An 18,850-nucleotide genomic window follows, 5' to 3' on the forward strand; every position below is an offset into this window, starting at 1 on the left:
CAGTGCCCAGCTGTTTTCCTAAATTATTTAACATTTTACTACATATTTAAATCTCTGTTGTCTCTGTCAGGAATAATCTGGAGTAACAGACAGTAAGTGAAACCATTGAACGTTTTTGTCTTTTCACAGGGTTTCTGAAAAAAAAGGAACATTGTTGGTCTTATCTTTGAAGTGAGTTGTCCTCCATCGCCTGAAGAGTGCTGATTTATCGTTGACGACTCCTCCTATGCTAGGATACTTTTGTTCTGTGGGTAATCCACTAGAACCTGACACAATATAAAGCGACACTCAGTCATTTCTTTTGTTCCCTGCACCACTCAGACTAGTGGTAATGTGTTCTTTCTCTGGAAAAGACATTACTCTTAACATCTCAACCGTTTCTTCTTCTGTAATTGTATTTTGGCATTCCTAGAGTGTATAACAAAACATAAAGTTCCTGCAATTAAGCTGTAATATTTAAATAAACCTATACGTAGTTATAGCAGGCATTCCTCAATACAAATCTCAGGGGAATGTGCTGCTTCTGGATGAAAGAATGAGACAAATGTGAGGTATTTTAGATATTTTGTAAACAGGAAGTCTCTCTCCTGAGGTTGGAACTCATTAAAGGAGTGACCGAGTTCATAAGTGAAGCTTTTAATCGTATCTCACATGGCAGAGCTGCTTTAAATATAAATGTACGAAGTGTTGTCATGCTATGTGACCAGATACTCATTATGTTGCATGACAACAATTTGTATGGAACTGCAGCAAAAGCAAAATCTGACCAGACACAAACAAGATCAGATAAAAAATACTTAGTTTACTCAGGTTGCATCTCAAAGTGCAGCATTAGGAGAATAGAAGAAATCAAGAGAGCGTTTGAAAACAATAGCAAGAAATGCAATGCCCACAAACAGCTAGTCAAGCTCATTGTTGTTTATTAAAAAACACCATAGGGATATAACAGCTGAGCTTAAATCTTTCGCAGTTCTAAATAGGAATAAATATCTGGTGGGAATAAAACAGTTTTCCCATTAAAGAGGTGGATTTTTATTGCTTTTGATACAGTTTAGGTTCTCTGTATCGCACCATATTTTCAAGGCACTTCCAAACCAAATAAAAAAATTCCTACAATGAGAATTATGCTGTGAGACGTGACGGCAGGAATGACAACCCAAGCACTTTCAGACTCTGACAACAGCTCATAAATTAGAAAACCAGTAGGGAAAATGACATTATTATATTACTGTATATTACAGAAGAAAAAGCACAGTGTGTTACGGTAAAACAAACTGAGAGCATGTCTTTCATGTTTTGTTCCCTTGTATGGAGTGGAGATGAAGTGGATAAATGCTTGTTAGAGAGGTTTTAAGACGTTTTCCTTAATTAAATATCCCTCAAAGTGCACAGGCAGCAGTTCCTTAGTTCACCAGTGGTTGCCTTCCTTTATCAAAAACAGGAAGCTTTTCTTTCTAAATCAAAAAGGCTCCTTGTGTTGTGAATAATTACACTAATAAGTACAATCACTCATACATGGAGCGGAGACAAGAAAAAGCTTTAACATACTAGTGTGAACTTTGTAAATTACAAATGACTGGTCTGTCTTCGGTGACATTCAGTAGATAAATGTTTACGCAAGCTGTATTAGCGCGCCTGAAGGCACCATGAAGCTGACTGACTTTAAACTAAAGCAACACAGACATGGAAATATATTATTAAATTTCAAATAGGAGAAACTTGTTTAATACCCTGAAGTTTCTGATATATTAATGATACTATTTATTTAAGTCCCTGCAAGACATAATTCCTTTTATTCCTCTTTATGATTCTATATTAGCATGAAAAGCAGAGGCTGCATTTATATCCCGTAAAAAAAAAAAAAAGAGACTAGAAAAAGTTCCATTAGTGTTTGTGGGAGTTTATGTTTGAACAGAAGGCATCTAATCTTTCTATGCCAGAATTTGGGGTAACATGTATTTTGAATGTAAAAAGCCCACTAATTCGGGCCTTCTGCTTTTGCTTTACTACAAAAGTATTTTCAATCCTCCATCATTAAATGATAGAAACTCTGTATGTCTAGAACCCACTGACACCATCACCAACTGCTGATTTAATATTCTTAATAAGTTGCTTATTAAATCCACAGGGTAAATTTAACCTCCTGCATTCATTTAGTCCTGTGACAATACATAACAATAGAAAATGTGGACAGTTTTTTTTTACAGTAGGCTAGTTCAGCCTGTCCTTGTAGGAATTTTTGCATAAAATATACCATCATATAGACACAATTATTTAGGCAGCCATTGTATTTGCTGTGTATCCTTGATAACATGCCTGGGGATGTAACTATTTGCATTCCTACCAATAACTGTCACTCACAGTAAAGGGCATTACAGCACTGATGCATTATGTTTCAGAGTAGTTTCAAATGAAGTTCCCTTTCAAAATCCAGTTTGTATTACATTCTTTGTTTTCTTGTTCTAGAAATATGAACTTAAAAAGGGGTTTGGGATGGATGCTGCTGAAATTAAAGTAAAACGGACCACATGGAGTGTCGATTTTGTCACTTTTGTGAATAAAACATGTAAGAGGTTTTAGAAAACATGAGCCAATGCCACAGTGAGTTCCTCCACTCGGGAATCGGCACTTATTTGAAGAGGCTGGGTGAAGGAGGCTGCTTTCATCATACAAGCTTTACCTGTTTCCATACAGTAATACACCCATACACTCAGAGTGAGGCTTAGTTTGCTCTCCATGTCCTTTATAACTGCTGGAAGCTTGGTTGAGATGGTGAGCGGCTTCGACAGATCTAGGATGTCACCAGAAAGCACCGGTTGATCTAGCAGCCAGTCGTTACCTGTGGAAAACAGGAAACAACATTTCTTAGCCTTAATGCTCTCATTGGGACAAAACCAACAATCTGATTCAATCCAGCTCATAAAGCAAAGTCACAAAACTAGACCGGTTGTTTAGCTTAAAGCTAACGTCTTTATGCTATTATTAAGCAGGAATTGTGTAAACGATTGAGCAAATATTAACTTATTAGCACTAGACGAAATCAAAAGTATTGGATAAAGTCAAAGGTTAAACTGATTGCGCACCACAGTCATTAGGATGCATCCTCTGGGAACCATGAATATCTGTACAGAATGTCATGAAATGAAACGCGATACGATATGAGGCATGTCCGTGTTTACCAAAACGGTCATCAATCAGTTCTTATGTCCACAATGTGCCATGTTCCGAAAGGGCGGATGTACATTTTCAAATGTTTTGTCCTCCATTTGAATGTATGGCTGACTGGGCAAGGTGCACCTCGTGTACTCTAAAGTCTGCGCACTGCTAAAGGGATTCTTTTACAAGATCGCCCTGCAGAACCCCACTGAAGCAGTCGTAGTGCGGGAGAGGACGCACATTCATTGAAACACAGGCTTTATTTTTAGCAACAGAACACACATCTAAAGAGACATGCCGACTGAATGATGAATGAAAGTTGAAAAGGAAAGGCTAGAACACGGACTGTGAAAAAATATTATGCCAGAGAAACCGTCAAATCCTTGCCAGCGGTGATTAATGAAGCTGATGCCTAACATAAGGTCCCGGGGTAGCTAGTTCTAAAAAGCCACTAAAAAACCATTTGAAATCCGCCGTGCACTTCCAACTTGATCCATTAAAATTCCTGCCACTGCTTTGATCTGATCAACGTAAGTCTAGACGGGGTATAATCGGACAGCGGGGGGGGGGATCGAGTAACATAGCCTGGAAGCTAATTATGTGAACCAAGGCATGTCGTCTTATCGAAACATTCTAAAAATAGCCCTCTGATATCGCTGACTGCATGCTGCGACGTTCACAATGACGGAAACAGTTTCACTTTAGACCTAATGAACAGGCCATCACCCCGCACTAACATGATGTCTACAAATCCCTACTTTTGAATAGTTTTAAGCTATACAAATGACATTTTCCATGCCCTTTGAGTCCCTGATTGATCTTAATACTCCTCCATCCCCCAGCTGAGAACTTTTAATCCCAGGCGTGGGCCGGCAGAGTGAGAATTACTTTCTGTACAGTGAGAACAACAGAAGGGTTAAGCATCATTCACTTCCAGTATTTTCTGACAGAATCATGGATCACAGACCAAAATAGAGCAGAGAAGGAGAGGTTGAGAGGCTCCTATTCGGAAAAGGGCTGTTGGTGCATGGTCGATGACACGTAAAAGTGAAAACCTTTAGAAACAATTGCAAACAATAGCCAGGCCTTTGCTACAAATGTATGAATCATGCCAACGCACTTTCATTAAAAAGGCCAATTAAAACGTTTGGAAATAGGGCTTCATTGTAATTGACTTGCTTGAATCAAACCACTGCTTCTCAGTATAACCTTTGCAGCGAGTCTTTTTCAAATCCCGCTGTCTTTGCTGAATTGACTGCCTGATAAACCCCTCCCCTGAACAGTAGTTCCAGGAGCAGGAGCAGGAGCCAAGAGCAGCAGGCTTTGAGTTTCCCTGCATGTTGAAGCCTTGTGCTTTAGCAAAAGCCACACTCAGTGTCCAAAGAGATTGCATTCATTTTTGATGTGTCTTTACAAAACCAATAACTCTTATATAATATTTAAACTTTAGCATGTCAGGCTAACTAGCTTACTACCTACAGATGGACCCCTAAAGCCTCATCTATAATTGAACCCCATCGAACTCATGGTCCTTTATTTCCATGTCTTCTACATAGAAAAGCCTCAGTGTCTAAGTGTGTATGTAGCCCGTAAATTCATTTTGAAACCCCTTTCTTGTTTCAATATGAGTCAGCTCTTAATTCTTGATTTTTTTAAGCTAGCCGACAGCTGTGTCGATAATTGAGAGGAGTGGCTTTGTCAGCCTTTAAATGAAATCCATAACCCATAGTTTCTAATGCGAGTAAAAGTGGTAAATCTACTATGAGAAAACTTGACAGGCGCAGCAAATGTAACAGAGTAAGGATCAGCCAAAGGTCAAGTCATCTTTATCGGATTAAATGGAGAAATAGCCACACCGGAATACAAATTTGATATGCATGACATTAGTAACAGCGATTGTCCTACCCTCAGCTGAGAGAGCCCAGCAGCTGGGGGCCTCTTCGGTGAGCTGGGTTCCTTCTGGAAGCGTCAGAGTGAGCGACATGACGAGAGTCTGGCCAGCCGACACGACCACTGGTGGCATTTCATTCCTGGCGGCGGATTTCGGCAGCTCGGGAGCTCTTGTAGGACCCGCAGGCTTTGAAGGTACTGAGTCAGTCCAGTCTGTGGAGATGGAGAACTGGACAGGAGAGACATTTGGATGTTTCGATTAAAGAAGAACAAAGAGAAAGCTGTTGGCACTTGTGGAGCACTTCTCTGTAACCTTTTATACGGACTCCTCTAGCTTTCAAGGTAGATTAATAAGACGCATGTGGACAAAATCAAAACAGCTTTCTCAAGTCTAGAGCTTTTCTCACACACCAGTGAAACGGTGTTGGAGGACAGGTCCAGCACTTTGATTTGGTGGTTGTTGGTATCTGCCACGTACAGGATTTTGCCGTTGTCTCCGACGCAGATTCCTCCAGGTTCATTGAAGCAGGATGTGCTAAACTCAGGGCCCACAGTATCTGCAGCCACTCCAGTCCCTGCTAACGTGCTACACTGCTTTGCCTTTGGATCCACCACTTTGATCTAAACAAACACAGACACATAAGTTCAAGATTGTATGTTGATGATCAAGAACAGATGGATCATTTGTGTATCTATTCAATATCCCTAAAGGAAAGCATTATGACGACCAGAGCATCAAATGTGACACGCTCCAGCTTTGAACTACAGCCTTGTGACATGCAACAGTTACCTTGTGGTTGTAGGAGTCGGCCACATAGAGCAGGCTTTGTTCAGGGGACCAGGCAACACCGAGAGGATGCTGCAGCTTGGCGTCCACCCCTTTGCCGTCTACATCCCCAAAAGCAAAAAGGTTCTGGTTCAAAAGAGATCAAAACAAAGATTAACCACAAAAACGGTACCTTGTGATCCGACATAAGGTATAAACTCAACATTGGTCAAAGAACAGAATGTCTTTTCTAAATTTGTGAACAGCCTCAAACTAAATTCAAAACTGTTATAATTTTTGGAAAAGAATGAAGAAGCTTTTCAGTCATCGGGATAAAGAGCTTTCCTCTGAAAATCCAAACTGAAACCTCTCAAATCTTTGCTTATTACTTTAAAAAGGCTTCTTAATCACTCATACAGCAACAGGTACAACATAATAAATACTCCACATCTGTAAGAAATCCTAGAATCACCTTTAACTAATGGCTGGATTACTTACTGTGCTCATCAGTTAGACAAGTCATTCTTGAGAAGTAAAACATGAATGAGAATCTCATTAAAAGTACACATTTTAGGTTTTTGGTGAAAGAAATAAAAGCATTTCAATGAAAACAGTCCTGTTGTCTGGTTTGAGGCCCAACTGTACTAAACAGATAAATGAATTACTTTGTGAAATAAACAACTTTTGATTCGTCTCAGCTGTATAAACAGAAACATATCTGACTGTCCACAGCTGCAGAGGTCACTCAACAATGGCTGCTGAGAAGGAGAATGCAACGTAACTTGCTTTTGCACTTGCTTTCTTAACATTTATGAGAATTTAACATAGGTGTTTTTCTATTTTGTTTTGATAGAAAACAATGGAGGCCGAAATAAAAGGGAATCTTTAAAGAAATCTGTTTGTTATGAAGTCAGCAGGACTGTGACCTCTGGTTCAGCTTGTGATGCAGCTGCTGGTAAAGGAAGTGATCAATTTCAAACTGAAAACCTGGGGGGAAAAGTACCGCTTGATCAGCAAACAAACACAACACATTGCTCATACAAAGAGATCTGTTGTTAGAGATGTTGAGCATAAAATGCAAAAAAATACAGACATTAAAAAAGCTAAGGCTATAAAATGGCTGCATTTGTGTTTGGGAAAACGGAAGTGAGTATAAAGAAGAGGAGTTCTCTCAAGAGAAATCAGAGGACAACAGGAAAAGAGATGAGGAGACAAAACCAAGTTTCTCATTGATCCACAAACAAAGCTTTATGCTCTCTGTTTGAAACGGGCCACTTCAATGGTTGAAAGTGCAAACCAACCACTTCAGAAAAGAAAGAACATTGCATCCAAACTTTAACTCTCACAAAAAGAGCTGCAACTTGGAAAAACATTCTCCTCGCCTTCCGCCGAACATGATGATGAAAAGATGAAGGAAGTTAAAAGAGACAGAACACAGAATTTGACTGGGTTATCTAAAACCCGGTATTGTGCCGGCATCAGCACTGAGGTGTTAAAATCTCTCGAACTGGCAGCCAAACACAAGTGTGTGTCAAAGGGAAGTTTAATTGACACCATTAACACCCGCACTCTGTGTTCGTGTCATTTAGATAAAACCTGCACACCACAGAATTAATGAAGAACTACATTTCATTTAGCATGACATGTCGGTTAAATTGATTTTGCTCCTTTTCATTTGCCAATTAACTGAACTAAATATGAATTCCATTTATTTGGTCCTTAAACGTTTACTTCTGGATTACATATTAGGTTCTGTAAATGTGTCAGTTTATTTTTCATTTGCAGAAGCAAGTAAACACTTTTGTTTTCCCTCAAGGCAATGCCTACATTCAGACTTTAATTCATGACACCGTTTCCTCGGAGTTAAATTGAGCAACTGTGAATGAACCATGTGTTATTTATGTTTTTTGTGTTACGTGTATGACTGTCCAGTTAAATACTCCTGGGTCTTCAGGGTAACCACCAGCTTCAGAGCTCTTGGGTCTTTCCAAGAATATACCAGGGTGTGACAGTTTAAAAAAAACCTTCAGCAGAACAGTGAGGATCTGAAAGTTCAAACCCGAAAATCGTCTTGAGGCGTCACGAACAAGGATGGCTGTGTGTATTTTTTTATATTCATCATTATTTTCTATCTTTTGAGAAATGGCCCGGAGTCACTGTGCTTGCCTTGGAGCGATCCGAATCTTAGTGCAACCTTTCTCTTCATAATTGCCTAAGTGTTTTCTATGGCTGTCTCTGTAGTGCATTACTGTGAAGGCTTTACAGTGTGTGTTTGCTGTTGATGGATGCTGGCAGGCCAGGTAAAGGTCATATTATCATTGAAGGTACAGCATGAGAGGTTATTCTGTTATTGCCATCTGCTTTGGATTTCTTAGCATGGCATCCTCTGAGATCTTATTAGATAAGGTAGTTCTATTTTTACATAAATAGGAAGAAAAACACTAAGTATGTTCAAGATAATTTATGGACATTCAATTCCAAAAAGGCAAATTCAGTCACTTGGGATTGATATTGTCCTTGTTCTCTGTGGCTGGTTTGTTTAAATGTAAAATTCCTAAACCAGTATAATAAATGTCATGATCTAAGCTAAAGATGTATCTAGTAAAAAAGCCACAGATGTAAAAAACAATGCCGTGTGATTAGAATAGAAATGATTCAACAAATCACAAGAAATTGGTTAAAAGATAATAACCAAATGAACTCACAATGGAAGAATCTAGTAAATTAAAGTACGTAACGGAGAAAATAACCATGAAAATCAGAAACCAAGTCCATATCTTTGTTGAACGATGGGAAAAATGGGTAAATTATAGAAAAACAATAACTTATTAAGCACAATTCTCTTATTGTACGTATGAGTACTAATGTTTTATCCATTATGTGTAAGCTACATCTTCAAGGTTAATATCAATGTGTTTTATTTTCCTCTCTCTCCCTGATTTGTCAATTGTTATGTAGTTAATTAAAGTATCTAAGGGTTTATATTGTTATTTATGCCTAGTTTCTTAGAATGCAAATAAGAAAGAAATAACTGCTGTACACCCACCAGTGGATCTCTCTCTCCCCCGACCAGCATCTTCACGGCTCCGTCCTTTAGAGCCAGCGTGCGGATGGAGCTGCTTTCACTATCAGCCACGTACAGGCAGCTCCACGGCTCCTCTGGGGCCACAGCCAGGCCTGAAGGCTGAGCAAAGCCGGCCTTGTGCGGGTACGCGTTGTTCCGGTTCTCCTCGTTGCCGCTGCCTGCCCACCGCACGCACGTCCCCGCCTTGGACTCACTGTTTACGCGTACGTAAAATGGAAGAGAACGATAAAAGACCTCAACACATTTGCGTTCCACTTTAATAACAATAGTGCACATATTTTATTTGTATCCTATTTGATTTTTACAGGTCATATTATACTGTAGGTAGTTTTTGTGTATTTATATTAAATAATAATTGTTTTACTTTATGGTCCTTTTCCTAAAAATGTTCTTCTTTGACTGTGTTTATGTATGCAAATTGTACACCAAGGTGAATTCCACGAACCTACCTGGCAATAAACCCGTTTCTGAATCTGATAGGGCGTTCATTTAATCTCTTGAATGAATTTAGTTTGCTTTTCTGAGAGGTGATTTATTAGTGTCTGCTGCCAAGTGGCCATGATGGTCATGCACCAGTCTCTCACCTTCCTTTTGGAAGTTTCCCATCCTCCAGGAACAAAGCCCAGATCTGGTGGGTCCCTGCCATGGCTATCCACAGCACGTTATCCTCAGATCCGCCTACACAATCATATGAAACGCAAACACACACAAAGACATCAGCAATGTCACTGTAGCACTCTCTGATCCAGAGGGTGTAGGGTACCCTTGATTTGGTTGATTTAATCATCCCTACACATGGCTATTAAATCATGAATATGCATAGGGTTTGGATGGACTCTCAGCGGACAATGTCAGTGCAGTTAAATGTCCAATATCACATCCTCAGACCATGTGGTGATCATCCATCAAGCTGCGTACAATGTCACCATGACTGATTAGCTCTGGCTTACAGTCTGAGTGCAATGAGAATATATTTGTGCTAATGGCTCTAAAATATCTAGAATTGCTGCCTTAAATTCAAACCACTATGATAAATATTTGAAAGAAGCGTACCTCCGAAATGTAACGTGACCATTGCCGAGTACAGTACACGCCACAGGCTGAATAAACAGCGCCGTCAACGACCATCTTCTTGTTTGATTTAGGAAAGTACACAAGGTCAGAAGGGCATGCTTACATTAAACTACAACTGTCAGCTGATACAACAGCCCAGACTTCAAGAAGACAATGTGTTAACCTGAGGCTAGAAAGATGTAAGAAGAACAAATAACATTCAATTTTTTTTTGCAAATGTTGCTAAAATCCCTTGGAATTATAACTTTCTCAAATGGAAAGATTAAGCTTTTTTTTCTGTTAATTGTCAAGGAAGTCTTTATTTGTTACATTTTAAACAAATAAATACCTTCATAACAAAGTAAAGGATGCAAAGAAGTGTATTACATATTTGGAATAATGCAACTTAATGACTAAAATAGAAATAAGCTGAAGTTGTGCATGATTATTATTCTAGCTTTAAGAGCAGAACAATGCTGCTCAATGAAGCAACAGCATACACTATCACCTGAGAGGTGTGTGTGTGTTTGTGTTGTTTGAGGACCGCTGGTATGTCATCTCTGTGTATGACCATTTTTGCTGACTGATTCTGCCGTGTGAATGCAGGTAATGAGCCCTAAAGGCAACACAAGGCCTTCACTTTCATTAGAGACAAACGGTCTGAGTTATTCAAAAGCTTTCTGCTTTGATAAAAACAAAAACTAAAAAAGATAAAGGAAGAAACTCTGAATGCCCAAGGCAAAAACAATAAAGGCAAAGCATTTAGGGACTGGGCTTTGATTTCTGAAGTAGTGGAGCTCTTAGATGACTTCATGATGATAGGGAAGAAATTGTCAGCTACTTTAAAATAGTTTGTGTTTCAACTTTTAATTGGTTTCTGTCCTCAAAATGAGTCAAACGCATAGATTTGACAAAATTAAGAGGTTTAGTGAGTATCCCCCATGAATGAGATTCTATTGATTAAAAAGTTATGCTAATAACTGTACTTGCCTTTACGATTTTCCCTAAACAATGTGTGCACACTGTCAATCAATAATGAAGGGCCAGTTTTTAAAAAGGCTGGATCTATTGTAACTGACTGAGGCCTCCACATCAACCAGAAGAGCTTTACTGAAGGTGGATCATTATAATATGTTGCTTATACAATGTCATTTTGACTGTCTTAAACGATACTGTTATTTATACTTGTTTGATTTTGATGCACTTTATGCACACTATCCCTCCAAAAGGTGTGAATTCACACCCCAGTCTTTTATTCCGAGTGTGAGATGTGGTCACTTCCTGTTGGTGGTAGATGCATCCTTCCCCTTCGCCTCAATCTGAGTACAGTAAGCTGTGACCTGCCAAATGCAAACCCCCAAAGATAAGCATGTGAGACCAAAATGGGTCAGCCTGCCCTCTCTTGCTATAAAGGCGTATTGATTGTTTGGCAGCATGAAGAATGCAAAGAAAGGTGACGAGAGCAAAGCATGCTCGGAGGGGAAGATAACAGCGTGTTAGAAATGTTTTGCTCCGAGTCTGACCACGAGACTCACCGGCGGTGCCGAGAGTCACATCCCAGGGAGAGCTGATGGGCTGCTGGGTTCCCAGGGCCCCTCCCTCTTTGTCTGTGCCTTGAGTACCCACTCCAGCGACAGTGCTGACTCTTCCCTCCAACAGGTCAATCTGCAACACAGACGAAGGTGTTAACATCAAATGTAATAAATAAAGGTTATTTAAAGTGTGTTTGGAGTGCTACCTTTCGGATCAGGTGGTTTTCTGTGTCGGCCACGTATACAGTGTCCCCTTTAAAGGCCACGCCCTGAGGGGAGTTAAAGGATGCCTCAGACAAGTCACCATCTTGTCTCCCGCTTTGAGCCCCTGGGACAGAAGTGATAATCAAATCAATGTTACATTTCCGCTACTCTTCCCCACTTATAGGTAATATTGAGCCCTGAAGTGAAATCTTTTTTCAGTATGTTGTGCATGAAAGCCTTTCCTTTACCAATTTGTAAATACTGAAACATTTTAACACATAGATGTTGATCAGAAGATGGATAAGGCTTTGCTTTAGAGCTTTGAAGGGAAATGTGTGAATCTTCAAAGCTTTATACCGGATAAATGTTCTAGCATTTAACAAGTATCTGTAGACCTGTGTGCAATTGACACCGAAATGGAACTAAGCAACAGCAGTTTGAATTATTCCTTGCATATCGAATTCAAATAAATCCCTTACAGGTAACGCTTTTTTATCTTCCCTTCATAAACTTCTGGTAGAGGGAAAATGTTTTTTTGATTCTTAATACCAAGGATACGTACAAAGCATACTTGTCCTTTTACAGCTGGAGCAAGGGTGGCCTTTCATGTCACGTAGCGATTGACAAATACATTTCCAAAGTATCTATCTTTCTGTCCATATCCTAATAAGTATCATCTTTAAATGATCTTGAAGCTTTCAACTTCTTATGCGAATATAAATGTTAGAATTCCCCTGTTACTGTGTGTGTGAATAGGGATGAGTGGCGTCAATATCCCAAAATATTGCAAAGAAATCCTGCATTTCTATCCGTCATTTTGTCCACGCTTAGGTCCATGCCAGTTCCCAGCATGCACTGTGCCCTGTTGTTGCCAACCTCTCTGTTGGTCGGGGTCAGTCTACCATGAAGCTCCTGTTGAGGCGTGTGAGTCATCTCAAAATATCAATGAGGCCTTAATATGTTTTTTTTTGCAGATTGACTAGTTTTCACAAAGCTAAAATATTATTTTATCTTTATCCAAAACTCAAATACATATTATAATAGAAGGATGGCCCTTCAATGCAAATCTCAGTGTTATTTTTTTAAAGATCCTGTTTTGCTTTAATGCATTTAATATAGATAGAGGACAGATGGAACGGTAAGTGGGAAAGGATGACATTCAGCAAACACCAAAGGTTGGATTTGAACCATCGCGGCTGCAATAAGGACTCAGCCTTGATATATGGGCCGCCTGCTCTAACATTTCAGCTATTAGGGCAACCACAATTAAGTATTTATTGCAATCATTACCCACTGCACTCACTCAGGAACCGTCTTAATGCCAACTGATACATTTCCAAATGGACATTTGTGATCCCACTAAACCAAACCAGACATTTAATCCTAATAAACTGCATATCTCCTTCCAGTTCCCTACTTCTTACCTCCAATGACATGTAACAGCTCTCCGGTGGAGGACACCACCAGAATCCGGTGATGCCCAGTGTCTGCTATGGCCAGTCTTTTCTTGCTGTTGTCTACAGCAACCTTTCCAGGAAAAGAGAGCCCGCTGGGGGGCAGGGAGTCCCGGTACAGCTTGATCCCCACCGTGTGCGTCTTCAGCAGACCCTGAGCCCCATAGTGACGGAGGGCGCAGTCAGTGAACAGCGTCAGCCTGTTGCGGTGGCCTTCGCCCACCAGGGAGAAGAGAAGGTTGCCCCGGGGTCCCAGTAGGACCAGTGTTGGCCAACAGGACACTTCCAGGTCATGCCACAGGCGCGCCTCGCTGTCGTTCACTACCGGGTGGCAGATGTCATAGCGGAGCACAGCGCTGCGGACGTTGTCAAGGACCTGCAAAAGGTTGGAGCAGGCATGAAAAATGAGCTGTAAATCTGTTGCCGACTGTAAGGGCTACTATGAATGAATAATTCAGGGTACAATTTTTTGTTATTATCGATTTTACTGCCAGGGGTCCACAGTGACATTAAAGTCCTTGTTTCACCTTTTCAAGAGCCCAAAACTGAAATATGTACTTATTTATGAAATACAAACATCAGCGGCATGATGGCAAGGAGCTTCATGAAGAACAGATAAGAAATCCATAGTACCAGGATGATTTAGAAGATCTGAGAATGTTTTCTTTCTCAAATCATAGAACAAAATGAAGGTTTATGAAGCTATCATATTTAAAATTCCCAATTATGTTGAGATTATTCTATTAAAAACGAGGCACAAGCGGAAAAGCGTAACCAAGGGTAACAATGACTATGAACAATGAAAACACTTACCTTTTCATTGGGGAATTTAGCTGAGTGCACACCAACAATAATCAATCCATCTGAATAGGGGATTAAACAGATGGAGAGACAAAGACTAAATAAAACGGTCAAACATAACGGTGCAGTAAGTGGTTCGACTTCAATGACTATAAAAGCTGGTAGTTTTGGGAAACATTGACAGGATTTTGTGCGTTCTTTTTCCTCACAAAAAAGCACAAACTTTGTATGCGTGTGCGTGACAGTAAGTTAAAGATAACAAAAATACAACAAGGTCACAGACCTCATTCGCACTGATGCATGTGTCAAAGATATTTGGGGAGAAGGAGAGAGAAACTCATTTTTTTAACTCAACACCATGACGGTCTTGCTTTGTTATCAAGTCAGTGACCCTCCAACATAACAATACGTTGATCTCAATTGTGTATCTGTTCTATCTCTTTAGTATTTGAAGATTACCGCTATTATTATGTGTTCAAACAATGAGAACAATGGATCAGAATTACTGCCTTTTGACACTGGGACCATAAAGATGGACTATTTCAATGTTATGCAACGGAATGGCCTCAAACTGTGAAAAAAAAGCATGAATGTGACGCTTGTTTGCGAACTCTTTTATGGTTCTAAAAAAAGTTACCAAACAGATATCTTGATAAGGTTCTGAATTAACTAAATCAGTGTGGGACTTTCTATTGAAACACAGCCACTCTTATAACCATGTAAACCTGAGGCAGTCTGCAACAACAAAAACATATAATTGCTTCATACCCACTGTGAAAAAAGTTTTCACAACTTTCCTAATTTTGCTCCTCTACTTTATTTAAAGCACTCAGAACTACAACCTTGTATTTTCTATAATGACTTTTTTCCACAAAAACACAGACCTGTCCAGTGGAAATAAAGCAGACACAGGTCCTCCCTTTTCCATAAACTCACATCACTGAACCACCCTCAACAACATTTGGACTCGCACCATCTGCAGAGGATTTCATCACCCACGGCCTCTGCCAAGCGGTACAGCAGCAGCACAGACTGCAGTGACGATGGGTGGGTGCTTTTTTTGGGAGGGGGGGGTTATGGGGTCTGTGGGAGTGACTGTACAGGGTGGCTCCCACACCTCACTGACCAGAGCAGCAAACAGAATGTACCCACAGCAGTGCCAAAGATAAGGCGAGTGCGATAATGTGTGGCGGCGGTGCAGTATATGTGCTCTGCGTATTAAAAGCTGCACAGCTTCCTCAGATGATCCCGTAAAGGGCCAGCAGGATGTGATGCTTTACATGGAGTGGCTATATAAAGCGCCATACAGTGAACGACAGCAGGGTACAATTATGGGCCGTGTAAGCACCGAGTCTGCAGCTTGGAAATATTTTTAGTTACTGTCTCTTCACAGTTTAGATAAGGGCCCTCGTACGCTCCAGCAAGAAGAGGAGAGAAGTTGATGCAGTGCAGCTCCTAAGCCTCAGTGAACCTACACATGTTCCTGTGACGAAGCATGACACATAATACCATTAATACCTTTGGAATCGTGTTCCCTTTGTGATGTCTGATGGGCTGCTGCCACCCATGGAGGCACACTGCACTGTCTGAAGGGATACTTAATCTCTCAGCCCAATCCTGATTTCTTGTTATCATTATTGAATAATCAGGAAAGGGAAAAATGTAATATTCTTTGACAAATGAGCATGTACTTACCTACTTTGACTATTCCACCCATTCACATAAAGAGCAAATTATTCTTTTTTTATTGGCCTTTTTATTTGATATAGCTATGGTTTAACAAGCATTTCTTAGTTCTATTCACATGGCACAGTTAAATTGAACCCTCTAGGTAGGCTGCTAGCCTCAAGCCGTGCTACAGATCTTTGGTAATCCCCTCTTTTTAACTCCACACTCTCATACATTTCATTCCTACTTTATCTGATTTCTCACAGTTCCTTTTGAAGCCACTAAAGGCTTTTTTTTTAACCTTAAAAACACATCAAAAGGACACAGTTTGTACTGATTTACTTGTTCCATGAACATGAATACTGTAGTTAATCCCATGCGCACTGTGCTGGTATGATTATACATTAAATGCCTTAAAATGGTCACACACACACTGACTAATCAGCCCTGTTTCAGTTACGTTTGCTTAAAACTAGAGGGTAAAACTGTTTTATAAAACTACTGAGCATTTATTTATTTTTGTCTTGAGTAGGAACAAAAGCTCTTGGGATGAGTGTCACAGACAGGTCAAAGTTTTGAGGGTCGGAAAAAGTTGGTTATCTTTAGTATTTTAATTTTTATAGCAATCTGATAAATTGCTTTTAGAAATGTGCACAACTCAGCACGAGAGAAAGAAAATCCAAATACATAAATAATAGGAAGGCAAAATAAGACAGTTTTTCCTTCTGACTAATGGCGTACATCAACCTGGCCAACTGTGCTTGCCAAGGTGCCCTGTAACAACAGACTTCACATGAATATGAAAAAAAAAATCCCTCATTATCATAACCTAACTCATAAATTCACTGACACATCATTCGTTATGGCCTTTGCTTGTGCATAATTCAAAAGCATGTTAGAGGATGATGAGAAGTCTACTGGGGAAGATCGTCCTATATTCCCACATCAAAAAGTGTGTGAAATGGAATATTTTAATAACAGCCGTCAAAGATTCACATTTTCCGATTGATTTTTATAGCCAATGCTAGTCCGTACCTTTGGCCGAGTGCTTCTTCTCCAGCTGGTGCAGGTCAGGCAGGATGTGCATGCAGTTGATGCAGCAGTAGGTGAAGAAGTCCAGCAGCACCACTTTACCAGCCAGCTCCTTGTTCAGAGACAGAGGGCCCTCCGTGTTCAGCCATTCCAAGCCTGGAGGAAATCACAGAGTAGAAAATGATGCTGTCATACTATTAATTATGTTTTGTCACAGATCCGGCAATTTGATGGTTCAAAGGAACGACTTGGAAATGCTCACAGCTTCAGCCTGTTATGAAAGTATAAATGCCATTAACTCATTTTTTGTAGACTGTGTCTGTTTTTTTCCACGTACATCAATGCACTTAAGATTGTGTCTGATAACATTTGTCACACATGCACATGATTTACACATTTGCTTTCATATTTTGACAGCATACTGAGCGTCAGAATTCAGCTTCTAATACTAGGAAATAACTCCTTTGGAAGAACAGTTCTTAGTTTCAATATCACCTGAAGCATATTATATGAACAGCCATATGTTTTTTGATTACCAGCTGTCAATTTTGATGCATTTAATTTGGTTTATTTACTTTCTTTAATCGAAGTGAACAACATCTTTTTGCAGTTTTTTCCCCTGTATGTCAGGTCCCTTTTAACTCTAAAACTTTATATCCCAAATTAGCAAATATATATAAAGAGAGTCAAACATTTGAATCTGTCTGTTATATAGTCATGAGAGCTTCTTTGAGGGTTGATTCAAATCCCCTTCAGCAATGTTATTCTGCTGTTGAAGTTGTACTATACATCCCCATCTACTGGTGCGTTAGGATATTGCCAACATGCTGCATACAAAACACAACATTCAAAATGACAGAAGAAACAGGGGTTTGCCCAATAACCAATTATATGATTGAGATATCAAAGAAAATGCTTATACTTCCTACTTCTTGCACAGCTGATAAACTGTTGCAACAAAACACACTACAGGAAGCACTGCAAAAGTTGAACCCACACAAAGCAGCTGTTCTCTATTTTGTCTGAAACAATTCCTTGTTGCTTCTTAAACCACGCTATACAATATACTGTGTTATATTGTTGTACTATCATGTTTAAAGTATGTTATAGTATGCTACTATACTGCTTCACTATTACACCTGAAACTAGGCATGTATCTCATATGGAGAAACATATTGTAGCCTACCTGCCTGCCTTACTGTTAATATGCTAAATTCTGCTTTACTCTTTAATTTAACAGAAGATAACCAGAGAGTAACATGAATTAATCAGATCATTTATCACCCTGTTGCACACGTGTTACACAGGCGTGTTTACTGCTACTAGTACCACTGACACTTTACTAAGTCGTTTTCGCTTTAAATGCTCTTGTAAAACGTTTACATTTCAATGCATGTACATCCTACTCTGTTCTTTCAAATACTTATCATCTTATATTTCTGCCCTTGCATTGCTTCAAATTCTGCAACAACCAAAGTTCCCCATTTGAGATGAATGAAGATGCACATCATTTTCATCACTCTATTTTTGTTTTATTATCCTGTGTGAACCACCCTGTCCTGTTTTTCATTCTTATTCTGTTGCTGCTTAAACTACTGAATTTCCCCGCGGGGATTAATAAAGGTACATTTGATCTTATCTTATCTTAAATTTCGTGATCTCACTTCTCTGACTGTTCAGGGCGTGGACAAGCTAACGTTAGCAAATGTATTAAAACACTTGTGGCAAAAGACATGTTAACAAAGCATTTATATACGGAAAGCGGAAAGATTAGGAAACCCTGGCTGTTAAGTTTTTATTCTGTGAGAACATGTCGAGTCATGTAAAGGCATGTAAGCAAACTTTAACTGTAGAGCAACTGTGCTATGAAGAGGGACACTGAGCGAGCTAAAGGCTGTAAAATGGTGTAACCTGTCTCGAAATCCGGTATCTTCAGATCCTCTTTTTCGTCTAGTTTTTTCAAATACTCGTTGACAAGATCTTCTTTCTCTTGGTGAGTAGAAGCTTCATCTAGAGCGCAATCTAGCTCACTTTGGATGGGAAATAAAGTAGAGAGGCTGGACTGTGACGCCATGTTTCTATCAACAGCAGCCAGCTTGCTAGGTAAATTCACCACTGCGATTCAGACCGCTGATTTCGACACTGGACAGAAAAATATATCACCGGAAGGCTATTTTTCACAGAAATGTATGTGATATTTAAATAGATT

At 39.7% G+C, this 18,850-nt stretch overlaps 1 protein-coding gene across 1 annotated transcript; it reads right to left on the reverse strand.

The window, feature by feature from the left end:
* Nucleotides 1–900: 900 nt before the first annotated feature.
* nhlrc2 (NHL repeat containing 2) lies at nucleotides 901–18,748 on the reverse strand. The gene is made up of 12 exons (XM_063892843.1): nucleotides 18,553–18,748; nucleotides 16,645–16,797; nucleotides 13,954–14,003; nucleotides 13,111–13,516; nucleotides 11,689–11,810; nucleotides 11,486–11,615; nucleotides 9,482–9,575; nucleotides 8,859–9,090; nucleotides 5,837–5,959; nucleotides 5,458–5,667; nucleotides 5,062–5,275; nucleotides 901–2,839 (listed from the first exon to the last, which is right to left on the reverse strand). Exons 1-12 carry the CDS (start codon nucleotides 18,713–18,715, stop codon nucleotides 2,577–2,579), a joined length of 2,160 nt encoding a protein of 719 aa, XP_063748913.1. The 5' UTR covers nucleotides 18,716–18,748; the 3' UTR covers nucleotides 901–2,576.
* Between the last annotated feature and the right edge of the window lie 102 nt (nucleotides 18,749–18,850).

The sequence above is a fragment of the Eleginops maclovinus genome, chromosome 10 (genome assembly GCF_036324505.1).
Source record: "Eleginops maclovinus isolate JMC-PN-2008 ecotype Puerto Natales chromosome 10, JC_Emac_rtc_rv5, whole genome shotgun sequence".
Taxonomy (NCBI): Eukaryota; Metazoa; Chordata; class Actinopteri; order Perciformes; family Eleginopidae; genus Eleginops; species Eleginops maclovinus.

Bases quoted from the DNA above. Each gene is read 5' to 3' on its own strand.
- nhlrc2 (XM_063892843.1), bottom strand. From the start codon at position 18,715: ATGGCGTCACAGTCCAGCCTCTCTACTTTATTTCCCATCCAAAGTGAG. The intron at 5,960-8,858 runs GTGGGTGTACAG...CTTTTGAACCAG, and splicing joins GGGGAGAGAGAGATCCACTG to AACCTTTTTGCTTTTGGGGA. The intron at 5,668-5,836 runs GTAACTGTTGCA...GTGTTTGTTTAG, and splicing joins CCGACTCCTACAACCACAAG to ATCAAAGTGGTGGATCCAAA.